At 45.7% G+C, this 15,913-nt stretch overlaps 1 protein-coding gene across 1 annotated transcript in view; it reads left to right on the top strand.

Annotated features, from left to right (window-relative positions):
* The first annotated feature begins 229 nt into the window (after positions 1–229).
* The window catches only part of LOC113008770 (thyrotropin-releasing hormone-degrading ectoenzyme), a 264,030-nt gene continuing 248,346 nt past the window's right edge, over positions 230–15,913 (top strand). The window contains exon 1 of the mRNA XM_026146492.2: positions 230–995. Coding sequence (XP_026002277.2) covers positions 501–995 — 495 coding nt within the window. The 5' untranslated portion in view covers positions 230–500. The remainder of the gene's footprint in view (positions 996–15,913) is intronic.

Genomic DNA, 15,913 nt, shown 5'->3' with positions numbered 1-15,913 from the left:
GCCACATCCTCAACGGCATACCTCCTCCGCTCTGTCCCTCTCCTCCTTCTCCTTCTCAGGCTTCACTGCTCTTGAAATCGAGCCATGCAGCATTGATTTTTTTGTTTCTGTTCACCGCAAAACCAAAACGCACATGACCATCTCATTTTTTCTGTTTTTTCAGTTTGGTTGCCTGAAATGTAAGACGTGCAGCAGTGCTGATTTTTCACATCTAGGCAGAACTCAAGGACGTTCATAACAGTCCATCAGCAGCAAGGTCAGAGTTCAGTTTTTCAGATATATAACTGCTGGAGTTTCATCAGCACAGACTGATAGGCTGACAGGCTGAATCAAGACTGGAATCTTTTGGACGATCAAAACACATTCAATCACATCAAGTTTACTGTAAACAAGCTGAAATCTGACCTGTGCATAAATGAATATTTTTTTGAATCAGAATCTGTTTCTGCTGCTGAACTTTGACATTATTTCTTTGCTGTTCTAGTGACATTTTAAGCTAAATGGGACTAAACGACAGCAGCCCGGGAGCCATGCGGAACGGCCGTGGCCTCTCGGATCAGTGGGCAGAATCAGTGGTGGTCCGACCTCGAACCACTGAGCGCCACATAACGGTGCACAAGCGCCTGGTGCTGGGCTTTGCCCTCTCCATACTCACCCTCATTATCGTAACAGCAGTAGCCGTTGCGCTCAACGTCAAATTTGAGGACTGTGGTGCACGAGATCGCGATGAATCAACTGGAGAGCCGAGTTCCCGAGGCCCCGGTGGGTCTGCAAAGTTGAATGGAGGCAGAGGGGAAAGGACGGGGGAGAAAGGGGACGAAGAGGTGGTCCAGCCGTGGAGAAACTCACGATTACCAGGCTCGGTGAGGCCTCGGCACTACGACCTGCGGCTTGCCGTCTACATGGATAACTTCACCTTCTCTGGCGAAGTCAGCATTGAGCTGGAGTGCATTAATGCCACCCGTTTTATTGTGCTGCACGCTGATCGCTTAGAGGTATGTTGGCGCTTTGTTTTTGCTCACAGTGAGGATAGTGATAATTTAAATTCAAGCATGTAGCAGTCTAGAGCCCAAGGACTCCTAGGTAATGTCACTTTTTACAAACTGAATGACCAACATGCTTGGGGTTGTCCAAGATTTTAGGTTCTTAGGTTCTTTTAGGTTTTTGGTTCAAAATCTACTTAGGCACAGACCCACCCGAAATAATCAGACCTGTTCCAAAATGCAATCAATTAGACTTATCAAAGAACCCAAACACCAAATATAAGCTGCTTTTACTGATGATTACAGCCCAGAGCTTTTCCTCAGCTCACTTGACAGAGTTGAATGTGAGAATAAAAAAGTCCAACTTTGGATTTTTAGCCTGCTAGATCCCAAACACTAGGTTAAACTGAGCCTGTGTTAGAATAGCAAACCGTCTGCTGAATTTACAAAGAAGCAAAAGCGAGAGTGTTTACCTGTACGCTCTACCCCAGCAGTATCCTCGCCTTAGCCAGCCTGAGTATTTCCAGTGTTTTGTGAAAAAAACCCCAACTTTAAATCAGGTACCAACCTGCTTCTCCTGATTTTTGACTTCATGAGTGAAAATACCTCTATAGCTATCCTATTCAGAACCTTTTCTAATGTACAGCAGATTATAAAATTAAACCTTTCTCTGCACTGCACTGCATTTGAGACATTTAATGCTTCTTACACAACTCTAGATTTTCAGTGCTCTGAAAGAAGTTGAAATGTGACACCTTCAACTGTGGCAACCTTTTCATGGCATTAACAAATGATATGATGGACATTACTTCAACGTACCTCTTACCTCAAAACACAGACATTGAATCATAAATTAGTTTGAATCCATTCAGGTGTGACTGAACCCCAAACCTGAGACCCACACCAGTAACAATAAGACCCTGATTGACACAATTAAGCTTAATGGAACAAATTTACATCTTTGTTACTGGATCAGGTCTTGGCTGTGAAGCCCTCTACATCGTAGTCCAGACTCAACAATTCTTAAACACTAGACATACTATAGTCAAATAATAGTTAAATAAACTCAACTTTATGAAATGGGCAATGCTGGTAGATTATTAGCTATATTGGCTGTGCATTGGTTGCTGTTGGTTACGGCTGTTTTTGTCTACTAAGTTACAAAAAATAGAGATGAGTACTGGTATTGCATCTCATTACTACAGCTGAAGTCTCCGGGTCCATGAAATGTCAGCAACACTATTCCTGGCCAGTTTTAAATTGGGTACTTTTTCTTTCAGGCATGAATTAAACTCTTGGAGATTTACAATTTTCTTGAGAAGGTAGTGCAGCAAAGCCTTTTGAACCTTTAAAATGACAATAGTTACTCCCGTTGGGAGCATGAATGCCCCAATTTAATGAGTAATTCTGAATTTCTATTTGCTGTTCTTATATGAAATTTAAGATAGTAGGCAGCTTGGCAGAATTGAATTGGATACCAGTGACCCCACCCCTAACCATACCAGATTAGGTTATTATCATTATTATTATTACTATTAATAATAATAATAATAATAATAATGTGAATACATTTAATTTTATTATAAATACATAAATAAATATAATACATAAATACATTTTATTTATAGGCACCTTTAAAGACCCTCAAGGTCACCTTACATTAGTACAAAAACAGGTCAATGAAAAATAAAAACAAGTATAAAAATATAAAAGCCAAACAAGGTAAAAATAGACTGAAATGGAATCATGATGAAGGGTGTGCAATTTTGAACAAATAGGTTTTAAGGTGTGATTTAAAAGTGGAGAGAGAGTTTGTAGTGTGGAGCCGAGTTCCCGAGGTGGAAGTGCATTCCAAAGTCTCAGGGCAGCTCTGAGTCCCGTAGAAGTCAGCCGAGCAGGTGGAATAGAAAGAAGAGGAGGTGAGGAAGAGTGGAGTGTACAAGGGAGTGAGTATGTATGGAGAAGATCAGATAAATATGGGGGAGTGAGGTTATGAAGCGCTTTGAAAGTGAGAAGCAGAATCTTAAATTGACACGGAGCTGAACTGGAAGCCAGTGGAGCTGTTTATGAACAGGTGGTATATTTTGAGGAGATCTAACTTACCCCATTAATCCAGAAGTTTATTTTATTTATTTATTTATATATTGTTATTAATATCATTTTTTGCATCCCCAAATAGAAACCTTGTAACAGAAGACTTGTAGCCACAATGCATGTAAGGGAGTTGATGTCAGCGGTAACATCTTTTCGTCTCAACTCTAATAGTAGAATGAGAGATTCCTGAGAGCTGACTTGTTTGAGATAAAACTGGATGATGGTTGGACTAAACTTGTTTGCAGTAACTTATTTGCAGTCATGTTATTGTTATTGAGAATGATCAGTCATGATCTAATTACTGTTGAATCCAGCTCCGTACAAAGTCTACATCATGAAACAGAGATTGGTGCGGTGCAGCCTGTTGATGTAGACGTTTTGATCTTTTGATAATGTTCCAAACAAAGCTCCTTGTTTGCATCCAGTGGTCTGCTCTGTGCTGAAAGCATCCCGACGCTCTCTAACAAAGAATGTTTATTTCCAGATTTGGCCTCGGAGGTTTCTTTAACGAGGCTAATTAACCGTCAAAGTTGCTGTTTCAGCCCAATTTCGGAGACAAGTGCGTGGTGAGAGAAAGCCTCAGAGAAACGCCTCAGCAACGTGATTTTTCAGGCTGGTCATCTCGGCTAATGTGAGAGAAGGATAAATCTGTCTAATTTGGGCAGAGGCCAATTAAAAACCCTGCAGCCCCTTTTGTGTTTGTGTCAGGGCACACTGTGAATTAAGAGGTGCTGTCGGGTGCCAGGCAGGTCTCCTAAGGTATCCTCAGAGTTAATGCATTATGAAAAGAAAAAAATGTCAAGATGTTGAAAGGCCAGAAAACAGAAATGTGAATAAAAATAGATGCGGCTGGTAGCAAGGGGAGGGATAAACACTCCTGAAAAGAGAGCTTAATTCACAGATTCAAAGAAATTGAATGCAAAATGCATTCGAGACGAAGTGAAGTGAAGGTTTTCGGTCTGGAGATGTCGGCTGACCATTTTCCCCAACTTGCCAAACACTGTCAGTTCTTATCCAGATTTCAGTCCCTCCAGACAGCCAATGATTTAACTCCATGTCAAGTAAAATTAACATGCAGGCGCGCCTTCCATTTGGCTAATTTATTCCTCCTCCAGTCCTCCTTCCTACATCCTCTGATTGTGACCTGGAAATCGCTGGATGTTCCAATCGCTTAAATGCACCACAGAGGAGATGAAGAGATGAGGAGCTCCGAGCGCAGAAACACAAGCATGTCCCATGGGGAAATTTTCAACACCCTTTGAATTGCAATGCCTGTACAGTAGTGAGTAAAATCTGACACATCATGCCCATTCAAGCTGAGATGGATTTGATATCTGAATTTAATATATATGATTTTATTGCTTTTTTTCCTGTGCATATACTCGCCACCCGCTGTGTGTCATTGTTAAAAGAGATGAAGGTTACGGCTTTACATTGTGTTAAAGTGGTTAATAGTGCAATCACTTCAACACGCCGTGGTTGCTAAACTGGTTGTGTAGCACAATGCACTTGTATTTGAAATATGTGAAAATAACATGCAATCACTTATAGACAATTATACTAGTTAACTGTAAAAATAGTTTGTGTTGGAATATAGAAACTGAAATTAGTTGTCTTCTTTTAATCTGGGGTTTCAGCTGACTGAGGGCAGCACAAGTATTGATGAAGGGCAGCTGTGTGAACCTTAATGAAAATGAGCTCAGGGTTTCCACACTTTGTTATGTCAAGGTCAAGATGCAGAGTAGGTTGTGACCTGTTTAGGGTTACGGTTGGATCAACCTAATGATAGCCTTAGACTTTAGGAAAATGGGAATGTTATAACAGAACTATAAAGAGTTTGATTTGGAAGGTTGGAAGGACTCCAGGCTTGTTTAGCATGTGTCTAAAATATAGCCCTAATATCCTGCCTTTGGGGTTCATTGCTGCCCTGATACATGTTAACATGTTAAATGTGATACTTTAAATACATTATAAAGACTAAGTTGACATTGGGGAGTGCTGTTCCCTGTGCCTTGTATTTGAGAATATATCTATGTTTCGGTGTTCTTCTAATATGGTTTAGATTGTGTAGAACGATGTAGTCTTTCTATGTGACTCACTCCTCCTGAACATTTTTGGGGGGTTAAAAAGTTAAAATCTCACCCAGTCAAATATCTAGTCAGCCTTTTGGATTGCAGTCTGTTGTTGGGGGCTGCACAGTTGAACAGTGGTTCAATCTGCCTCACAGCAGGGTTCAAATAAGTTTGAATCCATCATTTGGCTGGGGTGTGTGGTCTGTGTGGAGTTTGCATGTTCTATGCGTGAGCACTCCAGTTTCCTCCTACAGTGTAAAAAACATGCAGTTAGTGGGGTTTGGTTGGGTGTGTTAGCCCTGTGATCTGTCCAATATGTCGCCCATCTCTCATCATATGGCAGCGTTAATAGGCTGATTTATTAATGGATGATGCTGATGGTATAAAAGGTGACCAAACTTTACTTTTGAGCTTTGCTAAGTTTTAGTAAAGGGTCTGTATTCTGTTCCAATTATATTGTGAAAAAATATATGTACAGTATGATAAAGTAGGAATGTAAAATATTTCAGGGTATATGTTCTTTTAGAGAACATATTGATATTTTCATTGGGCCGTGTTCAAGTAATTCAGGGTTAAGTTTAAGGCCAACTATGATTGCAACACTTCTCGCTGAAGCCCATTGGTGTGAAGCAGAAAGCCCTCCCTAATAAGAATGTGAGCTTCCTGCGCTTCCTCGTGGTCCGATCTTGGGGCGTGCTTAGTGTCAGAGGGTTCATTAACACTGGGAGACTTTTTAGACCTCACTGGTTTCTCCAGTCAGGCATAGATCACCGAGTGGTAATGAAATCTGTTTTAAAGTCATCTTCACCAACTTCTTTCTACTCCTGAGGCTCCACAGATTCTGTACATTGACCCATTTTTTGGACATATTTGACAGTCAGTTTCTATATTTTTTGATGGCTAGTTGCCATCTCTTCAAAATGATTTTGCAGTGAGGGAGGACAGCATGCATGTTAAAAAGAGTTCCTCCCCTTGCATCTCTCTGTCACATGAGCACCGAGTGAAACTGAGACGTAATGAAGATACAAGCATGATGAAAGCGAGCAGCCACATTAGCTAAATAAAATGCACCCCAGGCTCAGTGTTACTCTCTGTTAGCTGAGAAATCTAACCCAGCACCAAGAAACAAACAATTAAACAACATTTATTTGAGCAGAACATTTTGAAGGCATCTCAGAGCGTGCCGCTGTGTCAGCTGACTCATCAGAAAAGCCTGAAAAACATCCTTTTAATCTCCACTGTTTCCTCTCTGTGTCAGCAGGCTCTGTTCGTATTGATCAGTTCTTTCATCAAAGGACACACACACACACACACACACACACACACACACACACACACACACACACACACTGTGTTTGATTGGCTTAGGGTCGCTGACGTGTGACAGCGGAACAACCTAAAGGTTCCAAACTGTTCCTGCTGCTGCGGGCGTGTTCCCATCATGCACTGCTACTCATCCATGTTTATAATGATGACTAATTGAATTCATTTTAATTAATTATTTGATCCACACAAGGAATTTAGTATAACTTCAGGGTAAAATACCAAGAGAAAGGTGCAACTTGGTAATGCACAAAAAGAGTAAAAATTAAAAGGACCCACATGTTACATAACGAGGTTGAACAGAAGCTGTGGCCTTCTGCTTGTTCTTTGACCTGTGTAAACCCCAAAATGTGAACTGCCTTCAGGACATAGCCATATGCATACACTTTAAAATTTAACATGAGACATGTTTTTACAAACTATATTATCCAATAGAAATTAGAAATTACTTCTATTACAACTTTTATTTGCGCACCAGTTGTGAATTTTTTAAATGTCATTCTTACCTGCTATTTCTATGTGTTTTTATATGCCGTTTAATTAGGCACCAAACAGCACATGTTACCAATGTTGGACCTTTTGGCCTACAAAAGGATACACACTCTTTGGAGACAGGTGACTTGTCCAGGGTTTACCCTGCTTTATGGTGGCAGGGATTGGCTAAAGCCTCTGTCGTCCGGAACCGGATAAGGAAACAGTCACGCAGGCCTAGAGACTGGTCAGTTACCCCCTGGTCACCACCAGTTTCTTGGGAAAAATATGTATTCCCCAACTAGTTGGCAAGTGGTTACAAGAGAATGCTTCCTATTGGTGGGTGAAACTGAATGCAAAGAGGTACACTGTGCTGCATTGTAGCCCTTCTCGCTTTGGTCATCAGTAGAGTGCTGCAGTAGTCCTTAGTTTGTTTGTGTTGGCAATCCACTAGCAAAAGCAATCACAAGGAGGTTTTTGGTGCAGCGTCCTCTTTGTGACTGATTTCCCTCAGCAACAGTCAGCAAACATCTATAAACCACCTGTGTTACTTAGTTTAGCAGTGCCATAAGTCCTACAAACTGCCACCTGCATAAGTAAAACCAAGAAAGAATATTTTTTAAGCCTTTTAAAAGCTGGGTAAACTATTTGATTAAGAAACTTGTATTTAAATCTCCAAAAATCATAACAATCCCTACTATTGATTTATACATTCTGGCTCCCTGCACACTTCATTGAGACTCACTGCATTTCTGTGGACTCTGAAATAGTGTGACCTCTTAATGTGCATTTTCATATTTTGATTTATGATATCCATATACTGTACATAGTCTGAAAATTGGGCCTCACCCAGTAATAAAAAAACAACATAAAAATACTCATGTATATTTCAAAGCCAAGAGCCTTTGTATAACACTAAATAAGGAAGCAATAAGAAGGCAATTAAGTTAAATGCCAAAGGATGAGTGGAGCTTATTTCAACTTGGGATATTTACCAATCATTCCACTTTGGGGCCATATTGCTAGGGTTCAAATTTACCAATGAATGGTGTTATATTATGTATGCAAACAAGCCAGTATGCATGGATAAATACGCAGGCTCATTAGGTCAGGTGGCAAGTATTCCCATTCTTCAATTTTAATACAATCAGCAAGATGGCTGTTCCACTTGGATAAGTTCTGGTCTTACCCTCAGTCTGCCTGAAAACAAACAATTAAGGTATTTAGGTAAGAATTGTTGTTGTTGTTGTTGTTTTTTAAAAAGGTGCCATGTTAGTTAAAACATTAGAACCACATTAATGGAACAGACAAATCATGGCAGATGTTCTTGGTGAAGCACTTTATACTTCGGGAAATCAGGACTTTGTGAAATTCAGCATTTGATGAATGGACCTTGGTCATATTTGGCTGCTGTGAGTGATGGTAGAACTGTGAGTAGCAGTTTGCTCATCGAGAGAATCCTTTTCCCTAAACTCTCCTCGTTCCTCTGGGAGGTATGCACAATTCTGGCTTACGCTCAGACAATTTGCATTTCCTTGACATTCAAATTTACCTTCCTAATTTTTTTTCTTTGCATCGCTTCAGACAAAAAACTGATTAACACAAGCAGCAGATATGCAGACCTTATGATATTATTTTTAAGTATGCTCTCACGCTACACCCACAGAAGTGTTTGCACTTATTGTGGCTGATTAGCCCTCTTCACAGGACTGTGTGGGTGTGTACAGAGAGTTCTTGACTAACATATCCCTCTAAGTTATATGTTTGCCTGGATGATCATCTTTAGTGCACTGAGTTTAGTGACATTTCAGTTAATTACCAGTAAATCCCCACTCAGCGTCAACCTGGGCGCAGGTCTAATCAGCCAGGAAAAGTCAGAGCACCTGTGAGGCTTTCCAGGGCCTTTAATGAGACAGGTGCTCTCCTCTTCCTTCAGTATTAATTCTCCACAGCTGCCGACTGTCTGTTTCTTCATCACCTGGTCAGTTTGACTCCTGAGCGGCACAATGAAATATGGATGAATGTGGGTAAAGTTGGCAGGCGAACAAACACTCTGAGATCTGCTGAGCTTTCTTTCTTTCAACACTCCTTCCTCACTACTTTGGTGAAAACGCTCAGATGATGATACTTTTTTTCTCCAAAGCTGCTCTCAGATACACCCTTTGTTGTACACATGGTGCCTGTCACGTCACCATGGCGACAGCTCCAGCATTCGGAACAACAGCTGGCTGTAAATCAGGGTTTGCTGAGCAATGCATGCCACCTGACAAACCGCAAATGCTTGAAGCTGGTGCATTTCTGTGGTTTTTAACCGTTTTGGGTTTGCTGCCTGACTGCGCTGATCTACCTGAACAGCAGAGGGTGCTTTCTCTCAGGACAGCTTGGTTTGAACACCTGCTGTGAGACTTACTGGATCTATGCAATGTTTTGATCATCGCTCAACACTTAATTACTCTAATGGGGATAAATTAAATGGAATAATTCACTGTGCCATTATTTATTTATTTGCAGACTACAGAATATCTATCAAGTTGATTTTTGGCTTCTCTTCTATAACTTTGGTATTAATGTCAGCAAAGTGGATAATAAAGGGTAAATTGGGACTGTGCTAATAAACATGGACAAAACTACTGTGATGTTACCTCCAGGTTCTGATGCCCTTAGTTTGCCTGTCAGCATCTTAGTTTATGAGCGAGGAGGCGTGTTTTACTCTTAATCAGATCTCCCAGTGTGCAATGAGAACATCGTGCACGAATCATAAAATGTTAAAATGTCAAAAGAGAACACAAACCCAGCAAAAATGTTTATTGAGGTCAACTATGAATTTCCTCTCGTTTACCTTAGAAATGAGAGGAAAAGAAGTTGGCCAGGTCGCCTAGTGGGAGTCAACCGGTCTCCAAACAGTTCAGCTCTAACTGCATTGATTGCAGTCACTCTGTTGGGTAGATAGCTTGTACTGGAAGGACTGTAAGGTGCTAGTTCAGGTTTGCAGCTACCACTCCCTGGAGTGTCGGCCAGAACACTGCTCAAGGCCCGGATGGATGTTCAGAAGGGAGACAATGAAGACACCGAGGATAGTGCAGACTCTTGTATTGACTTCACACAGTTGAAGGTAACAGGGATTGTCAGAGGAGCAGGTATTGCATACAGGTTTAGGTGCGTGGGCATGGGTGTGTGTGTGTGTGTGTGGTCTCTGAACGGAACAGAAAGAAAATGCTACATTACTAAAGTGTTCACAACAATATCTCCAGAGTACATCAACATAAACACAGGCGGGAAATAAACTAACATCCCCTTTAATACCATAGGCCATATATTACCCACGACTCACACGTAGACCCCCTGAGAGAGCTAACCAGGTACACAGCTATACCCAACCACACGGCAGGAAAGTTAGCTTAGCTTAGCTTAGCTTAGCACCCGCTAGCGGCACAGACAGAAACATAATCATTTCCCCCCTAACCTTGGTTACAGTCCCAAACACATCTTATTATCACATCCTCACACATCACCAACTTACGTTGCTCATTAACGCACACTTCTCACGGGATAACCAATTCTCTGCCAGTAATCTGGAGCAGAAAAGCTCAGGTGCTTTGCCCACGTCTCTCCCTGGACATAGTCTCTCATACAAAGCGGTGGGGTGACCTCTACTGGCCACTCTAAAAACTACAGGTGAACTAACAACTGAACAGAATAAACCCATAACTACGGGGCCTTTTGTACAGCCGCCCCCAAATGTATGAAGTACATTTGCTCACAACAAAAGGCAATTTTACAAACAAAGTCACGGTGATTGTCCTTTGTCTTCGTCCGGGAGGGCAGGCAGCACCACCAGCCTCGCCACAGGTCGGGTGAAGGTCCGGTCCTTCACCTTGATGTCAGCAGACCTGATGTGCCCATCGGGACTGGGGTGGACTTTGGAGATGCAGCCCACGAGCCAGGAAGCACGAGGCAGCTGAGGATCTACGATCATCACCACCAAACCTTCTGTGACATCTGCGGGGGATGACCGCCATTTCTGCCGAAGCTGCAGGCTTGGAAGGTACAGCCGGACGAATCGAGACCAGAAGTGGTCAGCCAGCACCTGGGAGTGCTTCCACCTCCGGCGACTCAGGAGCTCTTCTTTGGGGTAAGCCACTTGAGGAAGTGCTCCGTCAGGCCGCCCCATCAGAAAGCAGTTGGGGGTCACTGGATCAGGATCACTGATGTCAGACGGGACATAACCTAGTGGTTTGGAGTTCAAGATGCCCTCCACCTCCACAAGGACCGTGTGGAGGACCTCTTCTTGAAGGGGTTGGGATCCTACTGTAGAGTGCCGTCTTGACAGACCTAATCTCCCGCTCCCACACTCCCCCGAAATGAGGAGCCGCTGGTGGATTGAAGTGGAAGACGATCTTATGGGGAGCCAGGAGCTTCTGCAGGTCAGAGGTCATGCTGCAAAAGCTGCTTGCAGTTCCCTTTCTCCCCCACGGAAGTTGGTCCCTTGGTCTGAGTACAGCTCAGCTGGAGTTCCTCTCCTGGCAATGAAACGGCGACGTGCCATTAGGAAGGCATCCGTATCGATGGAGGTTAGGACATCAAGGTGGACCGCTCTGATAGTTAGGCACTTAAAGATGATGCCCCACCTCTTCTCCACACGGCGCCCGATTTTGACCTCAAAGGGTCCAAAACAGTCCACGCCTGTCGAATAAAAGGCAGGTTTGTAAAGGCGGAGGCGCGCAACTGGCAGGTCCGCCATCTTGGGAACAGTCGGTCGGGCTCTCCATCTGCGGCACTCAAGACAGGTCCTTTGAAAACGCCTAACTGCTTCCCGGCCTCTCAGGATCCAATGAGTGCGCCGAATCTCCGCGAAGACCCTCTCTGGCCCTGGATGGCGCAGGCGACTGTCGACATCCTGGATGAACAGGCGGGTGACTGGATGTGTCGGATCCAAAACTAAAGGATGGGAGCTGGTAAAGGCGAGATCTTCGGAGCGGTGAAGACGCCCACCTACACGGATGACCTCATTCTCGTGGTCAAACTCAGGGGATAGTGCAAGGAGACGACTGCTGCGACTGATGGATTTCCCCTGCTTAAGGAGTCGATACTCCTCAGGGAAGCTCTCCTGTTGAGCTTCTCTCAGGACATCCATCTCTGCTCGAACATAGTCATAAGCCGATGAAGTTCCACCGCCTTTGGCCGCCCCATGCAACTGCGTAATAGCCGCTTCCAGCAGCTGTGTCCAGGTGTCATATTTGCTGAAGTTCGAAGTGGCGGGGTCAAAGGTGGTAGAAAATCCACAAAAGGTCTCTTTACGGAGCTCAGATGGGCCTGGAGGCTCAGCCAGGGTGCCACTTGGCTCTGGAGGCCACTGTTCTGGACCTAGGAGCAGGAAAGGAGGCCCTTGACTCCATCTATTGGGTCTGGTCAGCTCGAGAAGGGACTTCCCCCAGGTTATATCATCTGCGGGGTTCTGGGCTGAGTCCACATAGCGCCAGGTGTGCGAGTGAGTGAATTCCTGGATCTCTGCCACGCGGGTGCCGACGAAGACCTTGAAGTGGCATGACTGGGACCTCAACCAGGTGAGTACAGTTGTGGAGTCAGACCACAGCACTATCCTCTTTATGTCCAGAGTGAGCTCATTTCTAAGGAGACGGGAAAGATGAGCTCCGGAGAGGGCACCACACAGCTCAAGTCTAGGCATGGAGAGAATGCGTTTAGGGACAACACGGGAGCGAGCCATCAGGAAGGCTAGATGTGAGCTGCCATCACCTGTCACTGTTCTCATGTAGGCCACTGCGCCATAAGCCTGCTCTGACGCATCACAGAATATGTGAATCTCTCTCTCACTAACTGACTCCGTGATGTGCTTTGGGAGATACGGGCGAGGAAGCAGGACTTGTGCAAGGAACGGCAATTCCTCTTCCCAGGTTTTCCACTGCTGGAGTAGTTCTGGCGGAAGCTGCGGGTCATCCCATCCCCTCTGTTGATCCCAAAGGCGCCTCACCAGCATCTTGGCTCGGGTGGTGTACGGTAGGATAAAGCCCAGTGGGTCGTATTGGCTTGCGAGAACCTTATAAATATTCCGCATAGTGGGGGCGCCATAACTGATTTTGCGGTGTCTGTAACCCAAGGTGTCCGTGGGGAAGTGCCAGCTAAGGCCCAGAGTTGGCTCAGAGGTGTCTGATTTGTCTTGAGTGAGCCAAAGTTCTGCACTTGTGGATCTGAGGTCTTCAGGTAGGTGGCCAATGGTGCTGGGTTCATTACTGGCCCACTGGCGAAGGACAAATCCAGCAGAAGACAGGAGGGCTCTTAGCCTGTCCACTAGGTCCCGGGCTTCTTCAGGGGTCGGCACACTCTGGAGAAGGTTATCAACATAGAAGCACTGTCCCACAGAGTGACGTAGCGGATCATCTCCTTCCGTGTGGTCCCTGGCGTGGCGCTGCAGAGCAAAGGTTGCACAGCATGGGCTGCAAGTTGTACCGAAGGGGAGGACCTGCCATTCATAAACGGCCACCGGTTCCTCGGGGTGTAGATCCCGCCACACAAACTGCAGGAGGGAACGATCTTCGGGAAGAAGGCGAATCTGGTGGAACATACCTTTAATGTCACCACTGATGGCTACGGCATGCTCTCGAAAGCGAAGGAGGACACCAAGGAGCGATGCGCTCAGGGTGGGCCCAGGTAGAAGATGTTCGTTGAGGGCTTGGCCTTGGAACTGGAACGAACAGTTAAACACAAGGCGATCTTTGCCATTGTGGCTAACAAGGTGGTGAGGGATGTACCATGACTCTTCTGCTTGAGCAACCTCAGAGGGGGACACCTTAACCACCGAACCGGCCTGGACCAACTTCTCTATCTCCGCCCGGTAGATCTTAGCTTGTTCTGGATCTTTCTGGAGCCTTCTCTCCACACTTCTCAAACTGGGAACGACAGCGTTAGGGCTAGCTTTAAGGTGTGGGATGTTCTCGCGGCGAAGGAGGGGGGTGGCATAGCGTTGGATGCCCTCGACATCTACACGAACTGTCTTCTGCTCTAGCAGGCTAACTGCATAGTTATCTTCTCTTGAACGGGTAACCACCTTGCCTTCTGGCACCGGGACAACATCTACCTGCCATAACTTCTCTACATGTTTGAGTAGCTCACTCACCTGGGGAGGAAGGGCAGTCGTGAAGAGGCACTGTTGTGGCAGCGAAGAGGAACCTATAAGGCTGGAGGGACCCTGTAGTGTCCATCCTAACCTGGTGCACATAGCGGCGGGACCACCCGGTGGACCAAGACGGACAGCTTCAGTTGGAGTGATGAGCTGTGGGTGGTCACTGCCAATCAGAAGGAGAGGTTTGACCTTCTTGAAGGACTGGAGAGGCAGGCCTCGGAGGTGTCTATACTTCCGCTGCAAGGACTCCACTGGGTAGCTGTGCTCGGCTAGGTCGATACGGGTGGTGGTGAAGGCGTTGCGGACTTTGTACTTCAGCTTAGGTTTGCCACCAGGGGAGATCTCGAATGAGACACATGATCCTTGCAGAGTTTGCACATCTTGCCTGATAGTGCGCAATGGAAGTGTCTCTGGGATGCCTTGAAGGTCAAGCTTCTGGGCAGCGGTGGGTAGCAGCATAGTCCTCTCTGACCCATCATCCAAAATTGCGTGAGTGCTCAAAGTCTTGCCATTATGGTGAAGGATGACTGGGACAACCTTTAACAGGACTTGGCTGCTCTCTGTAGGACGATCGAGGTACAGGACGCCCGTAGGATTCTCACCTTCTCGTGGGGGAGCAGACACTGAGCCATGTGGCTTTAAGAACTTCGAATTCACGTCGTGAAGGACCTGCAGATGACGACCCTGACACAGGCTGCAGAGTTTCTTGAGGGTACACTGTGCTGCCTGATGGGAGCGTGCGCAACGCCAGCACCTCTTGTTAGTCTTTATCCAGTCTGTGAGTTGTTCGCGACTCAGCTTGATGACCTCCTGACACTGACTCAGGTGATGGGCACGGTTATCGCAAAAGGCGCAGTAGCGTTGCTGCCTAGCTTTGTTTGGAGTGGTACCTAGTGACCTGGGTGAGCTCTCTCCACTGTGAAGAACCGCAACAGAGCGTCTGCTTGGTCTGACATCAGGCTTCTCTCTGGTGATCGCTGGAGTGGGCAAGCCGTCATAGTCCTGACACCAGGATTCGTACTTTAACCAGGTAGCCAGGTCATCCAGGGTGTAAGCCTGACCAGAATGGTTGTACATGCACCGACGGAAATCAGCTCTTTGCTCTGAAGGAAGCTTACTAAGGAGTCGAGCCACATGGGAGCCACACTGGAGTTCGACCTCCCCATCAGGGCCTAAAGTCTTCAGCATGCCCACGAGCGACTGGATGTGGAGAGAGAATCGCTCAAATGCGGCTGCATCCCCTCGGCGGATGTCAGGTGAGTCCATGACAGCAGCAATTCTTCTCAGGGCAAGCTGGTGGGGCTGCCCAAGCCTGTCGTTAAGAGCGTTCATAGTGTCACTGAAGGGCGTGGCAGAATGGAGGTAAGCGTCCGCTATCAACTTTGCTTCCTCCAGGTGTAGATGATCTAACAAGACTTGGTACCTGAAAAGCTCTGAACTCTCCGGGGGCAATAAGTTCTCTAGCGCCATCTTTAGACGAGCAAATTCCCCAGGATCACGGCGTGAGAGCTTGGGAATGCTTGGACGAGGCCCCCTGTAGGTCAAGAAAGGAGTAGATGAGGGCGGGGATGGAGTTGGCAGTGGTTGCAATGGAGGGGGGTGTGCTCTCGGAGGCGGCGCTTGAGGGTAGGTGATCCTTGGCTGAGGAGAAGTGAACCCTGGCCTAGATTCATGTGGGGGGATGATCTGACTCTCCTGTGCAGCCATAGACTCCCTCTTCAGATCCTGGAGCTCTTTCAGCATCGTATCGATGCGGTCCGCAACTGGACCCTGGCTGGAGACAGACTCCTCCTTGAACACAACAGGAGGAGGTGGTGGAGGCCAGTCCTCTT

This window comes from Astatotilapia calliptera, chromosome 17 (genome assembly GCF_964374335.1).
Source record: "Astatotilapia calliptera chromosome 17, fAstCal68.1, whole genome shotgun sequence".
Lineage (NCBI taxonomy): Eukaryota > Metazoa > Chordata > Actinopteri > Cichliformes > Cichlidae > Astatotilapia > Astatotilapia calliptera.
Note: the sequence above shows the minus strand (reverse complement) of the source record. Positions and strands in the feature narration are given on the sequence as shown.